We start from the raw sequence: 22,997 nt of genomic DNA, 5'->3' as shown, positions 1-22,997 counted from the left end.
GCTTTTTTATTGGCCATACGGAAAAAAATATTCTATGGTGCAACATGGATGATATATCAAAATTATTTGCTCCTTTTGACCTATCTCTACCGGGGTAAGATTTGTTTGCGTCATTTATGTCTTGTGTCATTTACAAAACGGTGAAATCATTCATTTATGCAGTCAACAAAATGTGTTATTTGAATGAAAAATGGTCTTTTGTTCTCAATATCACAAAAAAAAAAGAGTTATAAAATATTGTTGAACTTGTTGAGACAAATACCATCTACTTAGTCTCAATTTTAAGATTGACCGTGGTGACAAATGTATTGTCATATATCTTGACAACGACCACTTGTTCAGTTGTATTCTTAATGTTTAACCTTAGCCCACAATACTTCATAGCATACGACATGCTTATTCCATTTGTCTTTCAGTAAGCGTTATCACAGTGAGATCAACAAATTAAACAATGTAAAAATATTAATTGTAAAACTAAAATCCAGAATTCATCTGTAAGCTATTATAGTTGTACAACAAAGATAGAGATATAAAATTCAAGAAGAAATAAAAAAAAAATCAGAGCAAAAATTAATCAAATATTGATGCCTGGTAAGCTCATAAATTGTTAGTATCATTTGAAAGTGTATTGTCTACTGAAAAGGAAAATATAACTTACATGACGAAATTGTGTTAATAGTATTCTTTTCTTTTTTACATTATAATTTTTAGTGATACTTTAACAGAAATCCAGTAATTACAGTGTAAGATTTGTCATTTCTCTTTCAAAATTTTGACTGTAGTAGTTCATGCACATTGCACATATTTGTAGCCATCTTATTTACTAATTCTTGTTCAGCAGACACAACTCATTCAACTGATATCACAAGACATAAGGTCACAAGCATAGAAATGTTACCTGTCTCTGGATCGGATACCATAGACATGGACTTGTTATTTGAAAGGGAAATTTGTTGCCGAGTATTTAAAGTTTCTGACTTCAAATACCTTTCACCTTGATGTAATCACCAATATGTGTTAAAAAGTTAAAAGCTATCAATTCTAAGTTCAAATGTGCATATCAAAGGCAGGTTCCAGTTTACTGATTTACATTGGATATATTGTACTAAGTAAGTTTTAAGTCAGTTGTTACAAAACTTTGTCAACTTGTTACACTATTAGATAGAAGCCTTACAGTATTATCAAAACAAAGCCTAGTTATGTATATCATCAGCATGTTATGGTTTGTTTTTTCATCAGCAGAGTTATAGGCCATGATTTGTCAAATTTCCATAAGACTTTGAGTTATGTAGTTATAAATATCGCTGGTATAGCAGCAGCACCCTTTATTTATAATATTCTTCAGTATCTTTGCTACTTCTGTTGTGTGAATGGTTTGAATTCCACTAAACGTAACATGACTGATCACTGCCAAGAATATAAGCTATAGCATTAGAACATTATTGTTCACACAGCCTTGATTTACCTTGTAGTTATGGCCATTCACTTCATTCATTGTACTCTTTCTTTGTGATAAATCTTGGGAAATAGGACAAGAGCTGTCCGTAAGACAGCCAATGCTCGACTGTTCGAATTGCAGTCCAAGAAGCAGTAATATTACTCTAAATATAAAAAATATATATGGAGTTTAAATTAGTTTTGGAGATTGTATCTTCTACGCAAAATTTAAATCAGGATTTTTGAAGTCTAAAAAGGGGCAGAATTTAGTTTAAATGCAAGTCAGAGTTATGGGACTTGATGCCATCACCTTGATTTATAACCCTGAAGGCACATGTAAAGTTTTATTTCAATTTCTGCATTAGTATTAGAGACAGTAACTTGCGTTCAAAACTTTAACCAGGATGAATTCCAAAAGGGGGCATACTTTGGCTAAAAAACAAATCAGAGTTACGGGCTTTTGACCCAATGAGGTTGTAAATTGACCTAGAAAAAGAAGAAATAAGTCTCAAAGCTAGATGCCTTTTAGTGACAGCTATATATACTTGCACGAAAAACTGGTGGCTTAATTTGGCCAAAATACATGTTTCAAAGCTACATGCCCTGAGATGATAGCCATATTCTTGCACACAAAACTTTGAACAAGGTGTTATTCCGACGCCGGCGCCAGGGTGAGTATAATAGCTAGGATATTCTTTGAATAGTTGTGCTTAAAATCTAGGCTTACTAATAGAAATCCAAATTAGAAATAGTGTCTTGTTATGTAGTCCCTTTTCATCGTCCATCATCTGGCCCTGCATACTGTGCTGCTGGTTGTTATGGGTCTATCTGCAGATCATCATCTGGGAAATCATGCTCTCCAAGTAAAGTAGCAAAGTTGTGCAATACAACACATGCAATTATCACTGGCTTTCTCTGGATTGAGTCTTACCTTAAAGAAAATATTTTTAGCGTTGGTCTACGGATCGCAGGGTCGTGAGTTCGATCCTCGGGCGGGGCGTATGTTCACCGTGACTATTTGATGAACATCATTCTGTCTGAAATCATCAGTATTCCACCTCTGATTCATGTGGGGAAGTTGGCAGTTACTTGAAGGGAACTGGTTTGCACGGGTACAGAATCTAGAAACACTGGTTAGGTTAACTGCTCGCCGTTACATGACTAAAATACTGCTGAAAAAACGGCGTTAAACCTAAAACAAACAAAGATTTAATGGTAATGCTTAAAATAATAAAACTGTCAGAAATTAAAACAACACACACACTATCATCATTTTATTAATATGCTTTTCATCATCAATAGGCTTTAACACTAAAAGAGATATCCTCATATGACTCAGGAATCAAATGTAACACTGAGTAGTCTCTTCATATCTGGTGGAAACAATTATCCGGTTGAAGATGATCTGCTTTTAATACAATACAGAAAGTAATATGATATACAGCAAGTCTTGTTCGTACTCATTTTTCCAGAAATGAGCATACCATATTATTCAATACAGCCAAACCTGTATTAACCAGTCAGTGTATTTCATGAGCGGTCTTTTAAGACAGGTTGTTGCTAAATACAGGAAAACCAGCTATAACATTAACGGAAGTAGAAATAACAATTGTGGATGCATATGAGTGACTGTCACTGACAATGGTTTGACTGTACCTCTTCATCCTTTCAGTTTTTCTGTTTAGTACAAAATGTAAACAGCAAGGAAAAGTTCAAGTCAAGACCAACATTTATTCTACACTTATTCAAATATATTCATGCGATGACTGACCATTCCATTGAATGTGTTTGAAGTATTGAATACAAATGCGTTGGTGTTGTTATTGTGTTGCTTTTAGTTTGTAAATCAAGTATTATATTGAAATAATGATTTCCTTTTCCACCTTCCAAATGTCTTGTAGTGTGCTTTATTATATCCTTCTTTTGCTGGTGTATCAAGAGTCCTGTTTGGTGTCATCAGATACTTTGAACATGCATACCTACACATAATTATGCACTTTTATTTGTATTTCAGGACCACATGCTACAGGCTATGAAGTAATTCCATTCGTTACCTTTATATGAAAACTTATCAATTTCAGTTTATTTTAACCTTTGAATAAACAGCTCCTTCACATAATACTACATTACAGGTTCACAAGGATGGCTTTTATGTGCAAGATTGACTGTATCTTCATAAGGAATCGTGAATTAAAATAAACTCAAACATCTGAACATTTCTCAAACTTTTTTTATAAGAAATCATTAAACAAATGCCTTTATTATTAGTATTATTTAAAACGACAATTCACTTTTTAAAATTTTTAATGGTTTTGAAGAAATGGATACATTAATTACATATTATTCGGGGTGGGGGATCATTTAAACAGACCATAACTTAGTGTATTTAAATGAAGATAAACTAATATGAGTGATGCTCAAAATGTTCAAGTTTACGATAATTCATCTTCTCATTCCATCCCAATTAACCCATTTTGCATCACCCACTATTTCCAAGAAGTAACCCATCTTCAGGCCGGATGGCGTTGTTCTATAGATGATGGCATAAAGAAGGTGACTGGAACACAAAAATGTCATGTGCAGAACCCTAACACTGCATTTATAAATTTAATGTAAAACATCCAACATTTTAAAATAAAAGAAATTCTTACTGGCACTTACCTTTTAAATTCCAGATGATGTAAGATTGCTGTGTAAAAGGTGGTAGGAAAATAACAATCAATTTATTGCAATACTTTATTTTCTGTAGAGAAGAATTAAGCTGAGTCAGTGTTAGCTGCCAGTTGCAATTAACAGTCATTTGTAATTTAAGCAATCAGCAATGTTACTTTCTATACAGACAATTTGTACATAGACCTGTGCACAGCAACCACTTCCTTTACCACCATAAATGTGATAATCCCTTGACTGTCAACTTAATATAGGTTTGACTGTAACTTGCATAGTTATAATGTATAAAAACACATTTTCAAAACTTATGATAACCTCCTTTTGAAGATCTTGACTGAAACATAATTCTTAAAGTTCAAGCATTACTTCATATTGCTTTTTATCTCAATTGTTGAATAATGTACCAAAAATTGTTGTTTTTTTACATACATCATAACTTTGACAATTAAATTTCATATACAATAAGCTTAATGCTTTGAATCTGTTTTTAACATGGATATTTAAATCAAATAATTACTATTGATAAAATAAATCATACACTATGGACATATCCGGCAAGAAATAAATGTTAACTACCAAATGGAAAGGTATATGGTATTTCCTGCACTACAGTTGTCACTTTTTATTGGTTTATATTAAGAGAGAACATTCAATTTTGAAAAAGTTGTCAAAATTGTCCCCCTTATTAGATATGACAAATATAGCATAAATATATCATAAACTGACGAAAACTTTAATAAATCATTATGGGTTGAGAATTATTTTATTTAGAAATTAACGGAACACAGTTTGAAAGCTTACAATATTTTAGCAACTTTCTATGACATATTTTACCACAATTTGTGTATTCTGCATTAGATACAATTATGGAATGAAAGGATCATTTTCATACAGTTAGATTCCTGTCTTTTCTATTATTCTGATAATGAAATTTTCTAATTACTATCCTTTAATATTAAAAAATATTAAAAATGTGGAATACTGCTTTTGATTTCAAAATAGATTCTAATTCTACATATGCATTTAATATAGTATTAAGGGGTGGATCCAGGATTTTTTTCCGGGGCTCCAAACTGGGGTAGGTATGAGTTAGTGGGAGTACAGGGGACATCCCCGTGAACATTTTTGTTTCTTGGTGTCAACGGAGAGAGAATTTCGAGCGTTTTACAGTAAAACAGGAAGAATCTGAATCCCATCAAAAATGTAATCATTTCTTCGAAAATTAGAAACTCAATATTATTTTTACAAATTTTCTTATGATATGAACAACGAGCACACTGGGTGTGTGGATGAACAAGGATGAAAAATTCATCGTCCTTGATTAAGTTTAATACCTCTGCCATTGACTTGCCGACTTCTAGAGGGCTATTAAAATATAGCATAAAAGTGAATTTGATTTTACAATAGTATTATATACAGCAAGTATTGTTCGGATTCAGGGGTTCCCGCAACCACAGTACGTTATAATATGATTTTTATATGCCCGAACGTACGTATTATGTTATGGGCCCGGTGTCCGTCTGTCCGGGCCAACGTCCTGGGGTCTATGAGCTTCATTCCGTCCATGTTTTATATAAAATTAGAAGAAAACCATCTAATTTATGTCGAAAATAGCCCCTAAAGATCAAAGAAAATGCCACATAAACACCATATATTGGCACGTCCGTCCGTCCGTCCGTCTGCCCGTCCGTCTGGTAGCAATTTCGTGTCCGCTTTGTAACTCTTGAACCCTTTAAAGGATTTCAAAGACACTTGACACAAATGTTCACCACACCGAGACAACGTGCAGAGCGCATGTTTTGGATGTCTAATTTCAAGACCAGGGTCACACTTAGGGGTCAAAAGTCATAAGAGTGTGTTTCCTGTCCGCTCTGTAACTCTTGAACAGCTTGAAGGATTTCAAAGAAACTTGGCACAAATGTTCACCACACTAAGACGTGCAGAGCGCTTGTTTCGGATGACTAGCTTCAAGGTCATACTTAGGAGTGAAAGGTCATACATGTCTCTGCTTTGTGTATATCGCTATGCATTGCAGTGCTCTTGTTTTTATTTGGCAGATCCTTTTTTGTACTCTCAATATTTTTTTTTTAATTACTTCCTTTTTGTGTTACTATAAATAGCTTATTTTGAATCTTTTTTTTTATTATTGGCAGTAACGAAAAACCGAGACCACTTTTCTGTGGTACAACATTGATGGTACATCGAATTTTAGATGGATTTTGACATAACATTACCAGGTAAGATTTTTTGGTGGACTTTGAACTATTTTCTACTTTTGGAATTTCTTCTTTTTCTTGTTCCTGTCCTTTGGGCTTCAACAGTCAAGTTTTTTAGATTTTGCTCCCATCCTCTGATGTAACCCTTCGGGCGTATATTGCCCCGCTTGGCGGCGCTCTTGTTGTACTATTTGTTCAATTCTGAGAGTGCAGATTTAAATGTTTTCACCATAAACTTGAAAATTCTAGAGGGTGGGGTCCGGACACATGCCCCCAGTTGAACCCCCGCTGGGTCCGCCCATGCTATAAGAGTACTAATTAGTAAAATCTTAATAAAAAAGATACACAAGTGACTTTATGTCCAAGTGGGGCTTGAACCTCATCCCCCTCCCCCCTCCTCCACCGCCACACACACACACACACACACTGCCGAAAAAAAAATGAGAAAATTATAGTTTAATGTAACTTGATGGTAGGAATTGAATACTTGTCTGTTTCACATTCCTGCCAGTGAATATAGTTGCCACTAACAGAATATAGGGCGTTGGTGACCTTTTCCACAGTTCATGAGACTGTCGCCTTATCCCGAACCAGTATATCACCAACAGCTTGCATAAAGGAACCGGAGGCAAAGTACCTAAGGGTAATTTAAACTCTTTCTTTAACAGAAAGCGCACGTGACCGTCATATTTTACAACATCTTTAGTTTCATTGCATATGAAGTCAATACCATTTTGAGAAAACCGATACCTTTCTCTTGATTTGTTAAATTCAAGTAGGTATTACTTTCACGGTAAATTCTAGGTTTTCGTGTGTTGCACAAAAAAAGCACTAACGAAAACAGCCATATTGGATTCTGTTGTTAAGACTTAACAAAATTTTTAAACCAACTACATAGGTGAATTAAAATGTTCGTTAATTTCTTTATTAAACATAAAATTTGTACAAACACTGGGCAGACAACAGTTAATTTTAACGAAATAATATAACGAACATTTTAACGGTGTTTCGGTAATTTCACAAAAAATTTGTCGTTTAAATTTCTGAACAGCTGTTTGATTTAACGAAAACAAATAGTAAAAAAAAAAGGACTGTGCAGGTTTTTAAAGAAAATATTATCGTTTAAGATTTAAGGAAAGTTTTAAACAACTGGCCTAATATGTATAAAGATTGGAAGTGGAAATTTAGGTTAACACAAAAAATTATGTATATGCTTATGCTTTGTTATTCCCGAAATAGCGGCAGACAAGCGATGCTTGAATCACACACTGTTTACAGATTATTGGAATTTATTGCAAATATTGGTTCAAAGTATGTGATTCAACAAAATTATACCTACTGAAAATAACAACAAAGGAAACCTTGTTGCTGAAGAAGAAGCTATTCGCATTCAATCTATTTTGTCAAAAACTTGGAAATTTAAGATTCAGAAACGTTAGGAAGCCTTTTGGGGTATGATAAAAAACAACGGACACCACGAGACATATACTCATTGGATCAATGGTGAACCAATTGTGATACCCAAGTATCTTCAGAAAAAGAAATTTCGTAATGAACATCCATATCAAAGAACTGTTGAGAATGTAGAGAATGCCACTTTGAATAATTTTAAAACGGAAATAAAACTACAAGAATTAAGAGGTCAGCAACATGAGGAAAGATTTAAGAAGCGGGATCACAAAATGGAAGAAACTATCAAATTAAAAAGTAACGGTTCAGTCCGTCAAATCTTTACAGAAATGTAGAGAGATGAAACTGTAGGTATTTCAAAAAAGAGATGGAAGAAAAATGAACGTTGGCTTAGTGAGTATGAACAGAATTTCAAAGAAACTTATAGAGAAGAATCACCCTATTTTATAAAAATGGACGCAAGTCGTAAATTACAGCTAACATATGCCCACGCTGCAAAATCTAAACCGTCAGAGAAAATAATAACATAGTTCAAGAGATTCCCACACTTAACATAAGTCTACCGTTTTTGTTGTAACATATTGTGGATTTATACTATCAGTAAAAGTCCCTTCTTATACACAATATATTTATTTTTGGCTCATTTATATCATATGTATTTAAAACTTTTTTTCACTGGGTTTAAATCCTGTGGTTTTTTTGAATTGGTCAAACCAATGGTTTTCACAGTACCAAGGGTACTGGGTCAGCATTGGTCAGTTTAGGTCAAGGGTAAGGGGTCAAAATGAGGTCAAAGTGCCAAAACCCGTATTCTACTAACTACTATTCTGAAAAAAGGTGCATTTCAATCATTAAAATGCAAAGCACTTGAACTAACCAATTGTCTGCACAATCAATAAAATCTATGATCCTCTGACATCGACTACATGTGAAGTCTACAGGGTTTGTTCTTTGGACCCTTATCAGACAGGATCTTGTGTGTTGGGGTGTCACGTTAAGTAACATGTATATTTAACGGCGCGCCATTCTTGGCGTCACGTCTACGTAACGCGCTCTTTTGACATTTTGGTGCCGTGACGAAAAACATTAGCAATGGCAACTAAACTACGATCATTCCAGAAGGGGCACAGGGGTGCAGTTACACGACTTTTGTCAAAAGTCGAGATGATTCAGCAAGAAACAGTTGATTTAAAAGAGTTGCAGACGATAGAAGATTCCCTGAGACAGATACAGCAGACGATCACCGAGATCAATGAGAAAATCATAGGTGTCATTCCAGAAGATGACGGGAACAAATCGAGACGGAGATACTGGATCATAATGAGTACATCTATAATTTACAGACAAAGATACAGAAAGTAGCAAGTTTCAAAAAGTTAACACTTTCTAATTTGAATGTTAATTCTCAGGCTTTCCGTGTGTCTGTTTACGGCGAATCATCACAAACTTACCATGAGAATGTTATCCAAAGAGAACCTAACTTTAACCACACCCACAGCTCTGTAAACCATAGACTACCGAAGCTAGATTTAACGTGGTTCGATGGCAACATTCTTGACTGGCAGTCATTCTTGGACTCATACGAGTCGGCTATCCACACGAAACCTTTACTCAGTGGTGTACAAAAATTCAACTACCTGAAGTCGTCCCTGACAGGAGAAGCTGGACAAACAATTGCAGGTTTTGCGTTAACTAATGCTAACTATGACAAGGCAGTGTCGTTATGACACGAAAGATATGGACAGAAAGACAGAATCATACAGACCTACATGAAAGCTTTGCTCGAAGTTCCCGCTCCCGTGAACACCGTTACCAGTCTGAGAAAGTTCTACGATACTACAGAAACATACATACGGGGACTTGATTCACTTAACCAGTGTAGGAGCACATATGGATTTTTCTTCTCATTCCCATCATCCTTCAGAAATTACCACCGAAAGTCAGAACAAACATTACACGAGCGCACGGAATATTATCTTGGTTGGTGTTTGAATGAATAAATGAAGTGTCTCATAAATGAAATTAATATTATGGACGCCGGAAGTGCATTGAATACCGGGCAAGAATTTATTCCTACAGCAACCTTCCTGACGAAATCGGACGCGCGAAAGACGGAGAGAAGAAATATTAATAGACCAACCAGAACAAGTGTGAAATCTGAAAGCGTTTAAGTACCAAACTTTGTATGTTTTAAGGGAGAGCACTCAAGTACAGACTGTGTAAAAATTAAAGATCGTGAACAGAGACTTAATATTGTAAAAGAAAAGCAGTTATGTTTTAACTGTCTACGTAGTCACAAGGTTAGCGAGTGTAGATCTAAATTCAATTGCATGATATGTTCGCGCCCACACCATACTGGCTTATGTGAGGAAGAATCAAGAACAAAATCTACAGATAAACCCCCTAACACACATGACACGAAGGAAACACAGTCATCCGTGCTTTACTCAGCCCATTTAATTTCGCACTAGGACTCATTTCACTGAAGACAGCCGTATCCATGGTTACATCATCTTGCACCTCCACAACCGCGAACATCCTGTTCGATGAAGGTTTCCAGAGTTCCTTTGTCATTGAACGTCAAGCACAGAAACATCAGCTACAGGCAACCAGCAGTGAAACGCTATGCTTATCAGCGTTTGGAGACACAGAGAGACGCATACGACACCTAGATACAGCCACCGTCTATTTACTGACTCTAGAATTCAACATCCCAATCAAAGTGCTGATAGTACCTGAAATGACCGTGCGCTGAAAACTTACCGGAAATACGTTGGTCGTCAAAAAGGACTCAAACTTTCTCATCCCATGTCAGAAGAAGATAACTTCGAGATCAAGATATTAGTGGGCGCTGACCATTACTGGGACATGGTGCAATATATTATCATTAGAGGAGACGGTGCTACAGCTATACAATCGAGAATCGGCTATCTTTTGTCCGGGCCTTTGAGTACCAGAAATCAGATACAGCCATCCCCATTCCCGTGTCTATGTTGAACGTTATAACTATGCATGTGCAGGAAGAAGTCGATCTAGAGAGATTTTGGGAAGTAGAATCATTAGGAGTAGAACATGTCGGCACACCAAGGCTACGAAGAATATACTAATCAGTACCAGAACACAGGCATTTTGTATGAGAATGGAAAGTACATTGCGAAATTACCCTGGAAAGAAAATCATCCATTTTTGCCCTATAATGAGCTGATAAGCCGACGAAGAACTGTTAGTGTAGTAAACCGCCTTAGAAAAAAAAACAGAACTACTTCAGAAGTATGGAGAGATTTTAGTGAACAGGAGAAGAGAAGCTTCATAGAAAAGATTACAGATGTTAAATCAAGCGAGAATACAAAAGTTCATTATATCCCCCACCATCCTGTAAAGAAAGACTCGGCGACAACACCCATACGTATTGTATACGACTGCAGCTGCAAGTCAACACGAGATTCCCCCACCTTAAATGAGTGCTTGATGAATACCCCACCCGTCAACAGCTATATTACTACGCTTCCGATACCACGATTTTGCTGTGTCCATAGATATCGAGAAGGCGTTTGTGAACATCGGTCTATATCCAGACGACCGTGGCGTCACTAGGTTCTTTTTGGTTATCGGATCCGAACAACCCTGACAGTCCACTACACATGTATTGCTTCAAGTCAGTGCTCTTTGAAGCTAAGTTCTCGCCGTTTATATTAAACGCTACCATAACAAAACGCCTTGCCTTACACAGATGCGACAATACAGAACGTATTCAACAAGGATTATACGTCGATAACATACTTACCAGCGTACCAGACGGGTCTACACTGTTCGATTTCTACACAAACAGCAGACAACTATTCCAGAAAGCATCTTTTGATTTAAGATCATATTGCTCAAACAACTCAGTTCTGCGTGAGAGAATCAAATCCGACGGAGTTAGCGATAAGGATAGAAATACAAAGGTATTGGGCATGCGCTAGGATTCTTCAACAGACGAAATGTCATTTCCACAAAGACTGAAGGCAGCGTCGAAAATCTCTCTTCTGACGAAACGCGTGATCCTTGAAAAACATCCTCTATTTATGATCTACTTGGATTACATAGCCCGATCACCGTGACAGGCAATATGCTGATACAGTCGTTATGGAAACGTAAATTTGAGTGGGACGAACCGTTGCCAGATGACATCATTACAGAGTGGTGTAAGATCAGAGAAGATACCGCGAAAGCTATCAAAACCAAGTTTAGCAGACTATACTTCCAAGGCTCAACACCAAGGAATGTAACTCATCACGTCTTCTGTGATGCCAGCACCAAAGCTTAAGGCTCATGTGCATACATTGTTTCCGGTTGTCACATCACTCTCGTCATGGCGAAGAATAAAGTAGTCCCATTAAACAACTAACCGTGCCGAAACTTAAACTGTGTGCAGCACTTATAGGCGCTAAACTGTGTCAACACATAACATCCACCATACAATGTGAAAAGGTATACTTATGGAGCGACAGCCAGATCGTACTGAAGAAGATTTCTACAACCAAACCACAGACAATTCGAAACCAGTAACAGAAATACATGAGTTGACGGACGGCCTCATGACGACTTACCTATGAGAAATTTCACGACAACAGATTATGGATGTATGGTCCTAGCTGGCTGAACGACGAGACAACATTACCCGGATATAAATTAATGCTGAGTACGCACACCGACAGTGAATACGAAGATACCAGTTATTCCGCATGTATGACTGCATCGCGAGAAAATACACCCAATCCCGGCATTTTAGATGTTATAGACATCAATGGATTTGTCACATACCGTAAGCTGATACGTGTTACAGCATATGTTCTAAGATTTGTGAACAACTGCAGAAATATTGAGAAGATCTACGGACCTCTAGAGTCGCACGAGATCAAGGCAGCAGCCAAGCAGCTGATAAATTACGTACAGTGCAGTCACATTCCGGACGTGATAGAGTACATCTACCAGAATAGAAACATCCAGATGAAAAGACCCAAGCTAGTGAGACAGCTTGATTTGTTTATGATGACAAATTAATACGTTGTGGCGGCAGAATATCTAACACAACGTTATTACACAGCACGATATTTCCCTACCTACTTCCTTCCAAAGACAACCTTACAAAGCTCATTTTTTTGGACGCACACGTTACACATATGCATTCTGGTACTGAGAGCACAGTCACGTACCATCGCCAGAAGTTTAGGATTCCTAGCATTCGCCAGCGTGTTCAGAAAATAGTCTGCTCGTGTGTTATGTGCCGTAAGGTCACAGGAAGAGCATACCGAGTACCTGACCCCCACTGTTACCTAGCAACAGATTTAAGGTTGCGCCACCATTCACAGTACCGGCATAGACTTTACCGGAACTTTAACAGGAAAATCATCGAGCGGACAACTACAGAAAGCATACATTTGCCTTTTCACATGTGCCAATACGCGAGCTGTCCATCTAGAAATAGTACCGAACATGACTGTGGACTCATTTATTATGGCCCTACGACGTTTCTTCAGCAGAAAAGCAATACCCAAATTCATTATGTCAGACAACGCCCTGACGTACATCGCCAACCCCAAAATCCTGAAGGAAGAGGTCCTTGGAACACATGGTATAACATGGTCATTTATTCCCCAGCACGCGCCATGGTACGGAGGCTGGTGGGAGAAGCTTGTTGGCATAACGAAAACCTGTATCAGAAAAGTACTCGGCAAGTCGTTGGTTAGCATGGAAGTTCTTCAAACAATTAATGCAGAAGTAGAATGTATCGTAAATGACTTCCACGCACACACACACACACACACACATCTGCAGACCCCTTGGATGAGGAACCACTTACCCCTTCCCATCTACTGTATGGAATAAGGGTTACCTCCCCTGTTTATCCAGACGACACGCAGACCGAAGCTGACGATCTGTCCCATGATTCTGCATACAAACTTTATTGATTGAAGTCTGCAACACTTGAACACTTCTGGTCGAGATGGAAGCACGAATACCTCACATCTCTGCGAGAGTTTCACAGAACATCCGGTAACCATGGAGATGCTGTTACGATTGGTGACGTCGTGCAGATACACGACACCAGCTTACCAAGAAATCGCTGGTCCCTTGGCGTGATTGAAGACGTTATCGTTGGAAACGATGGACTTATTCGAGCAGCCCGTGTTAGATCAAGACGAGGTGTAACTACCCGACCCATATCAAAACTGTATCCACTCGAGCTGAAGTAACCAGTTGTGCGTGATTCCTTATATAACAGTTACCTTGCCCAGGGATTATTACACTGAACTTACTTAGGTGATTTAAGTTGTAATGACAGTACAACTTGTTCAACAATATGTGATTATGCAGTAGTTTAACTGAATTTCTAGTTTAACCATTATCCGCAGTTTTAAGTGATATAACATATTCTGGAGTAAGCAAAGACTGTTATTTCTCAGAGAAAGTGATTTACTATGTTTTATATTTTTGTTTGTAATTGTTCACTTAAGTCAAGTCGTACTTTGAATGCTTTGTAAATATTCTAAATAACGTTTACGTTTAAAAATCAGCATTGTGGCCCCCAGAGTGTCACGTTAAGTAACATGTATATATAACGACGCGCTATTCTTGGCGTCACGTCTACGTAACGTGCTCTTTTGTTGTATGTGATGACGTCTTGGACGTCACTTGTTGTTCTTCCGGTATATGAAGTAAACAGTCAACGTAAACGGACATCAGTTTGTCCTTCTTTTAATGTCTCCATGACATGGGGATTCAGATGTATCGCATTTGGGGAGGGTGTGTGTCACTTATTAATGAGATTTTTTTTTTTTTACTTAAATTTATATCAAGCCAGTTTTAGATTTGGAATGGACAATTAAATGAAGAAACCTATATACATTAAAAAATCCAAACAGTCCTCATCTATAGCGTACAACATATAATTTCCTTGTGCAAATTACGATGATAATATTAAATGCTTATAACAAACTATATTAAACGTGAAACAATTCACTTTAGCATTATTCCTTATGAGGCTAATCAAATGATAGAGATGTTACATTAGAAAGATAATTAGAACAAACTTGATATTTATTTCTGCATATAACTGAGGTAAGAAATCCACTGCAAATATAAAGAATATATATATTACAACACATAATTTGTTTGTTTTCTTTTCTGTTGTTGCTTTTTTTATAATGCTTGACTGCACGGATGCGCAGGCTGGTCTGGATCCATGCTGGTCGCGAATGCACTATGCTATTTTTATTATGGTGCAGCTCATATCATTTTTTAAATTATGTTTATCATATTTACATTGTTTGACTCAAACGTAATATCTTGTCCAGGAAATGCAAGAAGGTGTCGAAGAATAATACAAAAAATGACAAACTCAATCGTTATCACTCACCAATAAGTGTGACAAATGTTTGGACAAAAGTATACATATATATTTAATCACAAATAAAAAGAACTCTTTATCACCATTATATTTTCAGTTCGGGAAATATCAGTCAATTAAAACAACAGTTGTCTCCTCTTTCAATGACAATATTTTTCTAAATAGTTGAAAAATAATAGTGATAACAATAAAACTAATAATAATAATAATAATAACGATATTGATGGTAATAATAAAAAAAAATATAATAATAATAATATTACAGTAATAATGATAATGAAATATATATTTTAAAAGCTATCTAACATACAAAGGTTACATAGCATAGATACGACAAGCATGCTATATACATGCTTTTATGACATATTTGACGTCACGGGAGTGTAATAAAGCAATTACATAAAACTGATATAACACTAGTGTAATAAAGCTTTGACGTCGACGTCGTTTATAGTATAGGAGATGTTGGTTAAATTGACTTGTTTATATAGTAACGGAAAATAGGATTTTTGATGTTTCGAATGGAAAATATAACATGTGATGAAAATAATATTACATTTGTGACTTTCCGCATTGGATCTATTAAACTTGTTGAATAAAATTGATAAAACGCTCGACAGAGCCCCGAATTTTATTACTTTATTCAACTCGTTTAACAAATTCAATATGAAAAGACACTCATGTAATATTCTCAATGAAATTGTTGCCCTTATATAATTAAGAAATATAATGACCATAGGTGTTCTTCATTACCATCTGTAGTAGCCCTTTATGCTATATCCTTGAAATTGTACAAACGGATTTTTTTTTCTTGAAAAGGTTTCATCTCATAACCCAGGTATATGTAGTTGTAATATAGTACCAATCATTACCGATATGGACGATAAATGCATATAAAAAATAAACTTCAAATCTGGCGTATGTGGACATCAGTCCTATAAGCCTTGTTACTTTAGCAATTTTATGTTAAAGAATCTATTCTAAGCCCTAGGTGTAAGAAAAGGAAAAACACTGTCTGAATCTATACAACAGTATTGATGAATGATTGTAAGATATTGTAACATGCTTTGTTTTAAAAGACTAAATAACATTATAGTACTTAACAAGACAATAACGAAGATTCCATGTTCCATTATAGAAGAAACCAGTTGGTCCTCTTGACCGCCATAGAAGGGAAGCATTGTATTGTGAACAATAGATTGCTGGCTTGCTTATAACAGACATATTATTGCTTCCTCTGCTCTTGACATTAACCTTTAATATTTTCTTCAATGTACGCTCGTCCTCCCAAAAATAGATAGTATAAAACTACAAAATAAAATATGCCACTGATACATTTTCCTCTAGAGCTACGTTTACATATGTATTACTGTTTTTGAAAAATTCACCTCTATTTATTTCCCATTTTCTATTATCCTGCTAAGACAACAAAGCTGCAATGGATTTCCTGAATTTCTTTGACCATAGATATGTCAGTTTCAGACATGTCTTCCTATTAACTGACATTATACAATTATTGACTCTTAAGCCATTGGATGTGATGTGATATTCATAGGAAGAGGGCAATATTGACCTCAGTTACCTGCCGCGGTCAGTATTGCCCTCTTTCGGTGAATATCACATCATATCCAATGGTTTAAGAGCCATTGACTATTTTTATATAGGTTGAGGTTTATGAGTGAAGAAACAAATATTTGTTGCAACATATATAACGTTTGAAAGTAAAAATAACTGTGTGAAAATTTGTTTAAGTTTAAATAAAGACACTAAAACACTCTTGAATCATTGTGTATACAGTTTCTTATCGCTGAAATATATTATAGTTGATTGTTATTATTTTTTATTTATTTTTTTTTGCATTTTGGTAACACATGTAGCTGAGTTTTCCTCCTGTTCATCATGCAACTAGAGCTACTTGTCAGTTGAAGAACACTCTATTTTTAGAAAGTTATGTTTAATGGGGAAAATCCGCTAACTATTAAAAACGAAATATCCAGAAAGCTACTTGTTTAGCCTAGTTTCTAAATTTTCCTCATAAAGGTGAGCACTTTTGCTTCGTTTTATGAACATTAAGCAATTATTCAATTTGGCGATCATTTGTTTTATAATACAGTCTAAACTCGGTATCTCAAACTCGCTTACCTCGAAATTCCGCTTAAGTCGAAGAAATTTTCAAGTCCCGTCAAATTTCCTTCTTTACATGTGTACTTCAATTCCGGTTATGTCAAAATTTGACTTACCGAGATTCCAGATATGTCGAAAGGGATTTTCGGTCCCGTCAATAAAATCCAAGTGCATTGTAAACGCGGTAAGTCGAAGTGAGAAAAATATGCGATAAAATTTCACACATCTCATTGTGAATATGGTTGGTTTTTAACACGTGTTCATGTTTATTGCCTAACCAGAAAGCCGTGATGCCGACATATCAAAGGTACGGCCATTATCAAAGTGAGATGATGTCATACTTGTTTGCACGTGACATAATGATAATTGCTTGATGTAAACACTAGATTTCTTAATCAGCGATCATTTGTTTTTGAAACGTTATGAAAACTGCTTTAAATTTAAACTAAATGAATTCATTAGTTTGAACAGTTGGGATCTTTAATAAGGATTAATTAGAGGTAATCTCGATGAGACTGTAAAAAAATTAACTTCTTTGGGGAAAGCATCATTCGTTCAAAATGTCAGATCGAAATGCTATCAATCCTCCGGGAGAGAAACGTGGTACGAAAAGGAAACTTGCCTCAAAAAACATTTGAGGTTAGTATAATTTTAATCTTCGAAAAACTGAAAACTTTGATAAACACAAACTGTACATAATCGTGTACGCGTAAAGTGCCCAGAGCGTATACACGGCGTCAAGGAAACATTTTTTATTTCTTATTAAATCTTTTTGTAACTTAACCAATTTTTTCCATCATTTCGTCCATATACATCCCTCCTCATAACTCGAATTTCGGTTATCTCGAAATAAAAAGCACGGTCCCTTGAAATTCGAGATACCGAGTTTCGACTGTATTTATAAAAATCAAGATTTTAATAAAAACTAAATTATTTAACTAAATGTTTGCTCCTACTTAAACAAATTTTCGAAATTAAAGAAAGGAAAAACGAAAGCTATTGCTTTCAGTTAATAAATACATTCTATATAGGGAATACATTTTTTACAATAGTCCGTCAACAAATTGTTTGTTTATAAAACTTCACTTAATATTTGTTAACTCAAGACTTCAAATACCTGATCCATAACATTTTCTCACAATTGGTGAGGTAAGGCTCATTATGTAGATTCCTTGCTTTTATGGACATCAAGTCTTGGCACAGCAAATGCTCATCTGTCGGTTTGCCGCAGTTAAACGGCATCCACGAGTTTAGGTATGTCAAATTACAAAAACGTTTGTAGTTAGTAAACTTCAGCAGGTGTGTGTGGTTCGGGTGACAGGGAGTCTCTTGGCTGTAATGTCTACTCCTGAACTGCCCAACTATAACCCGATAGGATAGAACCTGATATTTGTAAAAGGAAAAATTTCATATGCTGTTATTTGTAACTCTGACGGCAGTAAAATATTTCAACGATTACACGCCTTTTGAAAGAAACAATATCATGTTTCTAGTGGCTTAATCATGAAAATGAACTTTCTGAGTGGTTAAGGATCACTAGCGTGGGTTTGAAACGTTTGTTGAACGGGAGGGGCATCAATGGTATGTTGACCATCAGAAAAAAATGCTAGAACAATCATAATCCGACGTACAATGTGTCGCTCTGACTCTTAACCCAACAACAAAAGAGATACTACCCATTTTTCCATTTCAGAATCAAAGCATGGTAATAAAAGGATGTCGGTATTCTTGTTTTGGCAGTTATTTGAAAATTTAGCTTATCATCACAAGTGATTTTATACAGATACGTGCTCACGTATTGGTTATTACGTGCGCACGTACTAGTATAAAAACACATATGTCCCCTCTGTGCCACCGTAAAAATGTCAGGAATTATTTTTCCTCGGACCATAAACAAGCAATTATCATCGAAACATATTATACGAAAAATAAATTCCAGTGTAAATTATCTAGTATATACTGCAACAGATGAACCACGAAAAAATAATAGAATGGTTAGTATAACTTTGCACAAGCTTATATGCATCAATTACTTATCTGTTTCTTTGAAGAATGTTTTACGTGCACACGTACTTGTGTTCCGACGCGATAAATGGCTGTAATTTTCTCCCTAATATAAGCTAGAATTGCGGTTATTATTGAAGTTCCGGTCCATAATGCCTCACATATCAGCGTATGCGACCCATCCAAATTGTCAGTCACCTCACAAGGTGCTGATGCACTAAGTTTTTTTTGTTGTATCGTTGCCCTCAAAATGTCGCCCCCTGAATGTTTACGTTTGCCATAACCATCATGCAGTATAATAACAGCTCGAATCTTATCACCAATTATGTACGTCCCATTTTGAGAATCTGAAATAGTTTAGACTTTGTTTAAAACAATCGGGAAGATAGTTATCAAAATAAATGTTATTTACGTTCGACTCATCATAGGATATCTGGTCAGTACATGCGATCTAATTACGGACATTTGATACCGTAGTCAGATTGTGCTCCCGTTTCACGACTTCGTAATATCACAAACTTTTCCAGTTCATAGTGTAATTTATTACGAGTGAAAACCAGACGCAATATATTTCGCAAGTGGAAAAGCCAAGAAAGTAAAGATGTAAGATACGGTGTACATGAGTGAAAGATATTTTGATATATTGTGTAAAAGACACAATTTTCTTTTATATTATGTTTTGACTAGATTCAGCCATTTCATACTTAATTCCTCACCAGATGAAAGCGTATTTATTTTTTTTAATATGAATATATTTTGTCCTAATATTTCAATACTTAGACTGAAACACATGAAATACATATGCTTATCGTCATTGCCCTCGCGGACCTAAAGGCAGTATCAAGATAGCCATCAAACTTTAATTCACTAATAATTGAAGTTAGGTGATGAAATTAATATCAATCTTAAATTTGAATAAATTAGGTAAACATATACAAAGAGTGTGAATTATTGTGTATACCTGATAATGATAATTGTGAACTACTAATCGAGGCCGTGTTTTTTATATTTTTGCATGGTTCATACATGAGTGCTTCTTTTTCCGTTATAATGTTGTTAAACAATGTGTCACGTGAGTCGCCAATACGTGGTATGTACCTGGAAGCCAAAACGCAACACATATTAATTATGCTTTGCCAGAAACCGTATGACGTTTAGTGATGTCATAAACTATGATCATACTGATAATTATTGTAAGTCCTATATTCGCAACAGCAAAAATGAAATATTATAATAAATATACACAGCATTTGATAACCCTTTAATTATCTTTCACAAGAGAAGAGTGCACAAAACAATTAGATGTAAATAAGAACATTTATAAAAATCTTGATTAAAAACGTATCATCTTTTATATTGATGTTTATTACCTATTTTCCTACACTCTCCGATGAGAGTCCCGCTTCATTAAATGCTTGTGGAATGGAAGATTTATTATTTAAAATCTAACGTCATGTAAGTTGAAACCAGAGACTCACCTCATAAAAGTCATTACTTACATATCTTAACCTTATTATCAGCTATTATATATGTTCCCTGAATGGTAAAGTCACTACGCATACACATAAAGTATGAATACAACCACGTTCTTGAGAAAAACAAAACAAAAAAAAACTATTGCTCATAAACAACCGTCATAAAGTTTCCAACTAAACTCAATACTCTGTAGACAAAAAAGCAATCGTTAAAAACAATTGTCATAAACTCTGACAGATGCTCACCTATGTTTGAGCTCAGAGGTGCCTGGTTTCGAAAAGAATATTTGTCTGATTGCATTGTCCAATTTGAATGCAAGTAAAATCCACACGGTCAGCACAAAAATCAAAACCACTGCTTTTGGACGTCTAGGACTAGGAAAAGTGCTTTCTGTCAAAATAAATTGAACAAAGTTTTGTTAAAAAAATCATTTTGTTTATTCAAACTTAAGAATAATGTTTCTTATCGGATTGCCATTCTATCATAAGTTAACGATAGTTTATCGTTATAGTCATGTAAAATAAGCATTTGTTCCTTGTTTCATGTATTACAAACTCAGTTTTATCAGAGCTTTTGAACGTTCATCTTATAGACACAAGAGCACTAAAATCATCTGGTAAATAATATAATATATAAACGTTTTAAAATGTCTCAGAGAAGTCTTTACATTCTTTAATATTTTAATACATATAGTATCTTTGTCATTATTCGGTCTTATACGTTGACTAAGATACAATCAAATTTGGTAATTAGTCGTTCGTAAACAATAGTATCTAGGTTATTAAACGACTGATATATTACATCTTTGAATAAAACTGCGTTGCAAAAAAATGTACATACGCAGATTGCAAATATCAGATCTGACTTCTTCACACGAATATAATCAAATAATATGTACAAGGCAAGGCATAAGTATTTAGTGATAATGATTACATAGGTTACGGAATCACGGCTAAAATATGGCAGTCAGCCGAGCACCCGTCAAATTCTTCAGCCACTACTAACAAGTACATGAATAAATACATAACCAAAGCCACTTACAACCGTAATTCGCATCTGCTACACGCAGTATTAACGGTCCTAATCTCCCCTTGGCCTTTACATTGCATTCTTTTCCACTAACAGCAGATCTTTTGTTTGTTTTGGAACGATTCAGTATGGAACAGAATAAGGGCCAAAACTGCATTGTGCTTTCGTATATTAAGTCTGTATGCATTTGTCATTTTCATGTTCACACGCTTCCTTCTGACATCTAATTTTGCATTGTTGCATGACCATTTGTCCATCTTATGTCTGTATGCATGGTTTAAACATATTTTATTTTGCAATAGTTTTACAACATGATTACAAATGTAGAATAAAGGATTGGACAGGAAGCTTTATAAGCTTAAGGCTGTCTTCTCCCTATTACAACAATGTGCATACATAGTTCATGGTAATATAAAACTTTAATTGCATTGGAAAAAATTACAAACGTTTACTAAAGAATATAACATAGTTGTAAAGTAACTATCTATAAAGTTATCCGTAGTAGGAGATACTGGTATAAAAAGAAAGAAAAAGGAACAGAAATAGTAAGGAATTGACAACAAACCTAGAGGAAATTACATGATGGAGTTACTATCACTTAACACAGTTAACAGTGTTTGATATGCTATTTTTCACGTACGCTATTTCTGATACGTTTACTTCTTGTAGATCAAAATCTTTTGGATTTAACAATGTAACACTGAAAAGCAGTAAATATTTCTACATTGGATTAATCTGACAGGGCAGGATTACATTGTAAGATAACATTTAATGTTGGAGTATAAAACTGTGATATGATATTGAACAATTGTATTCTTAAGTAAGAATGCCTCGGGCATATGAAAAAAAATAGTGATAAGGCGTTTCTACATCCCCGCAGACACAATTTGGAGACTCAATAATTTTTTTAGCATAGAGAACTGAAAATATAGAGCTGCAATGCGTACGTAGCCTTGTATGAAGTATTTGAGATTTTCTTACTCCTGTCAGAAAGTACTTTGGAACAGAGCCATGCCATTATTTAACATACGCTTAAAGGACGCTAGAAAATAGGCATTACGTATTTCGTCTGGAAGAGCGTTGAAGTCCCGCGACTGATTAAAGGAATGAATTGTAATAAAATTCAGTATATGTGAATATAATCTGAATATTTTCAGCATTTCTAAGAGGGTACCTGTGGTCTCTTCCTACATTAGATGGAACAAGGTATCAAAGTTAGGATGGTGTGAGGTTATTTTTCA

The 22,997-nt window shown here is 35.4% G+C and overlaps 1 protein-coding gene across 1 annotated transcript; it reads right to left on the bottom strand.

The window, feature by feature from the left end:
• Positions 1 to 14,842: 14,842 nt before the first annotated feature.
• On the bottom strand, positions 14,843 to 21,117 carry LOC123565902 (NXPE family member 1-like; the record flags this gene model as incomplete). Its single annotated transcript, XM_053533587.1, has 4 exons — positions 14,843 to 18,630; positions 19,321 to 19,598; positions 20,213 to 20,349; positions 20,973 to 21,117. Coding segments are annotated over 4 exons (842 nt in total), but the record flags the coding sequence as incomplete, so codon positions are not given.
• Positions 21,118 to 22,997: the final 1,880 nt, after the last annotated feature.

The sequence above is a fragment of the Mercenaria mercenaria genome, unplaced genomic scaffold (genome assembly GCF_021730395.1).
Source record: "Mercenaria mercenaria strain notata unplaced genomic scaffold, MADL_Memer_1 contig_2888, whole genome shotgun sequence".
NCBI classification, from domain to species: domain Eukaryota; kingdom Metazoa; phylum Mollusca; class Bivalvia; order Venerida; family Veneridae; genus Mercenaria; species Mercenaria mercenaria.
This window is presented reverse-complemented; position numbering and strand designations above follow the sequence as displayed.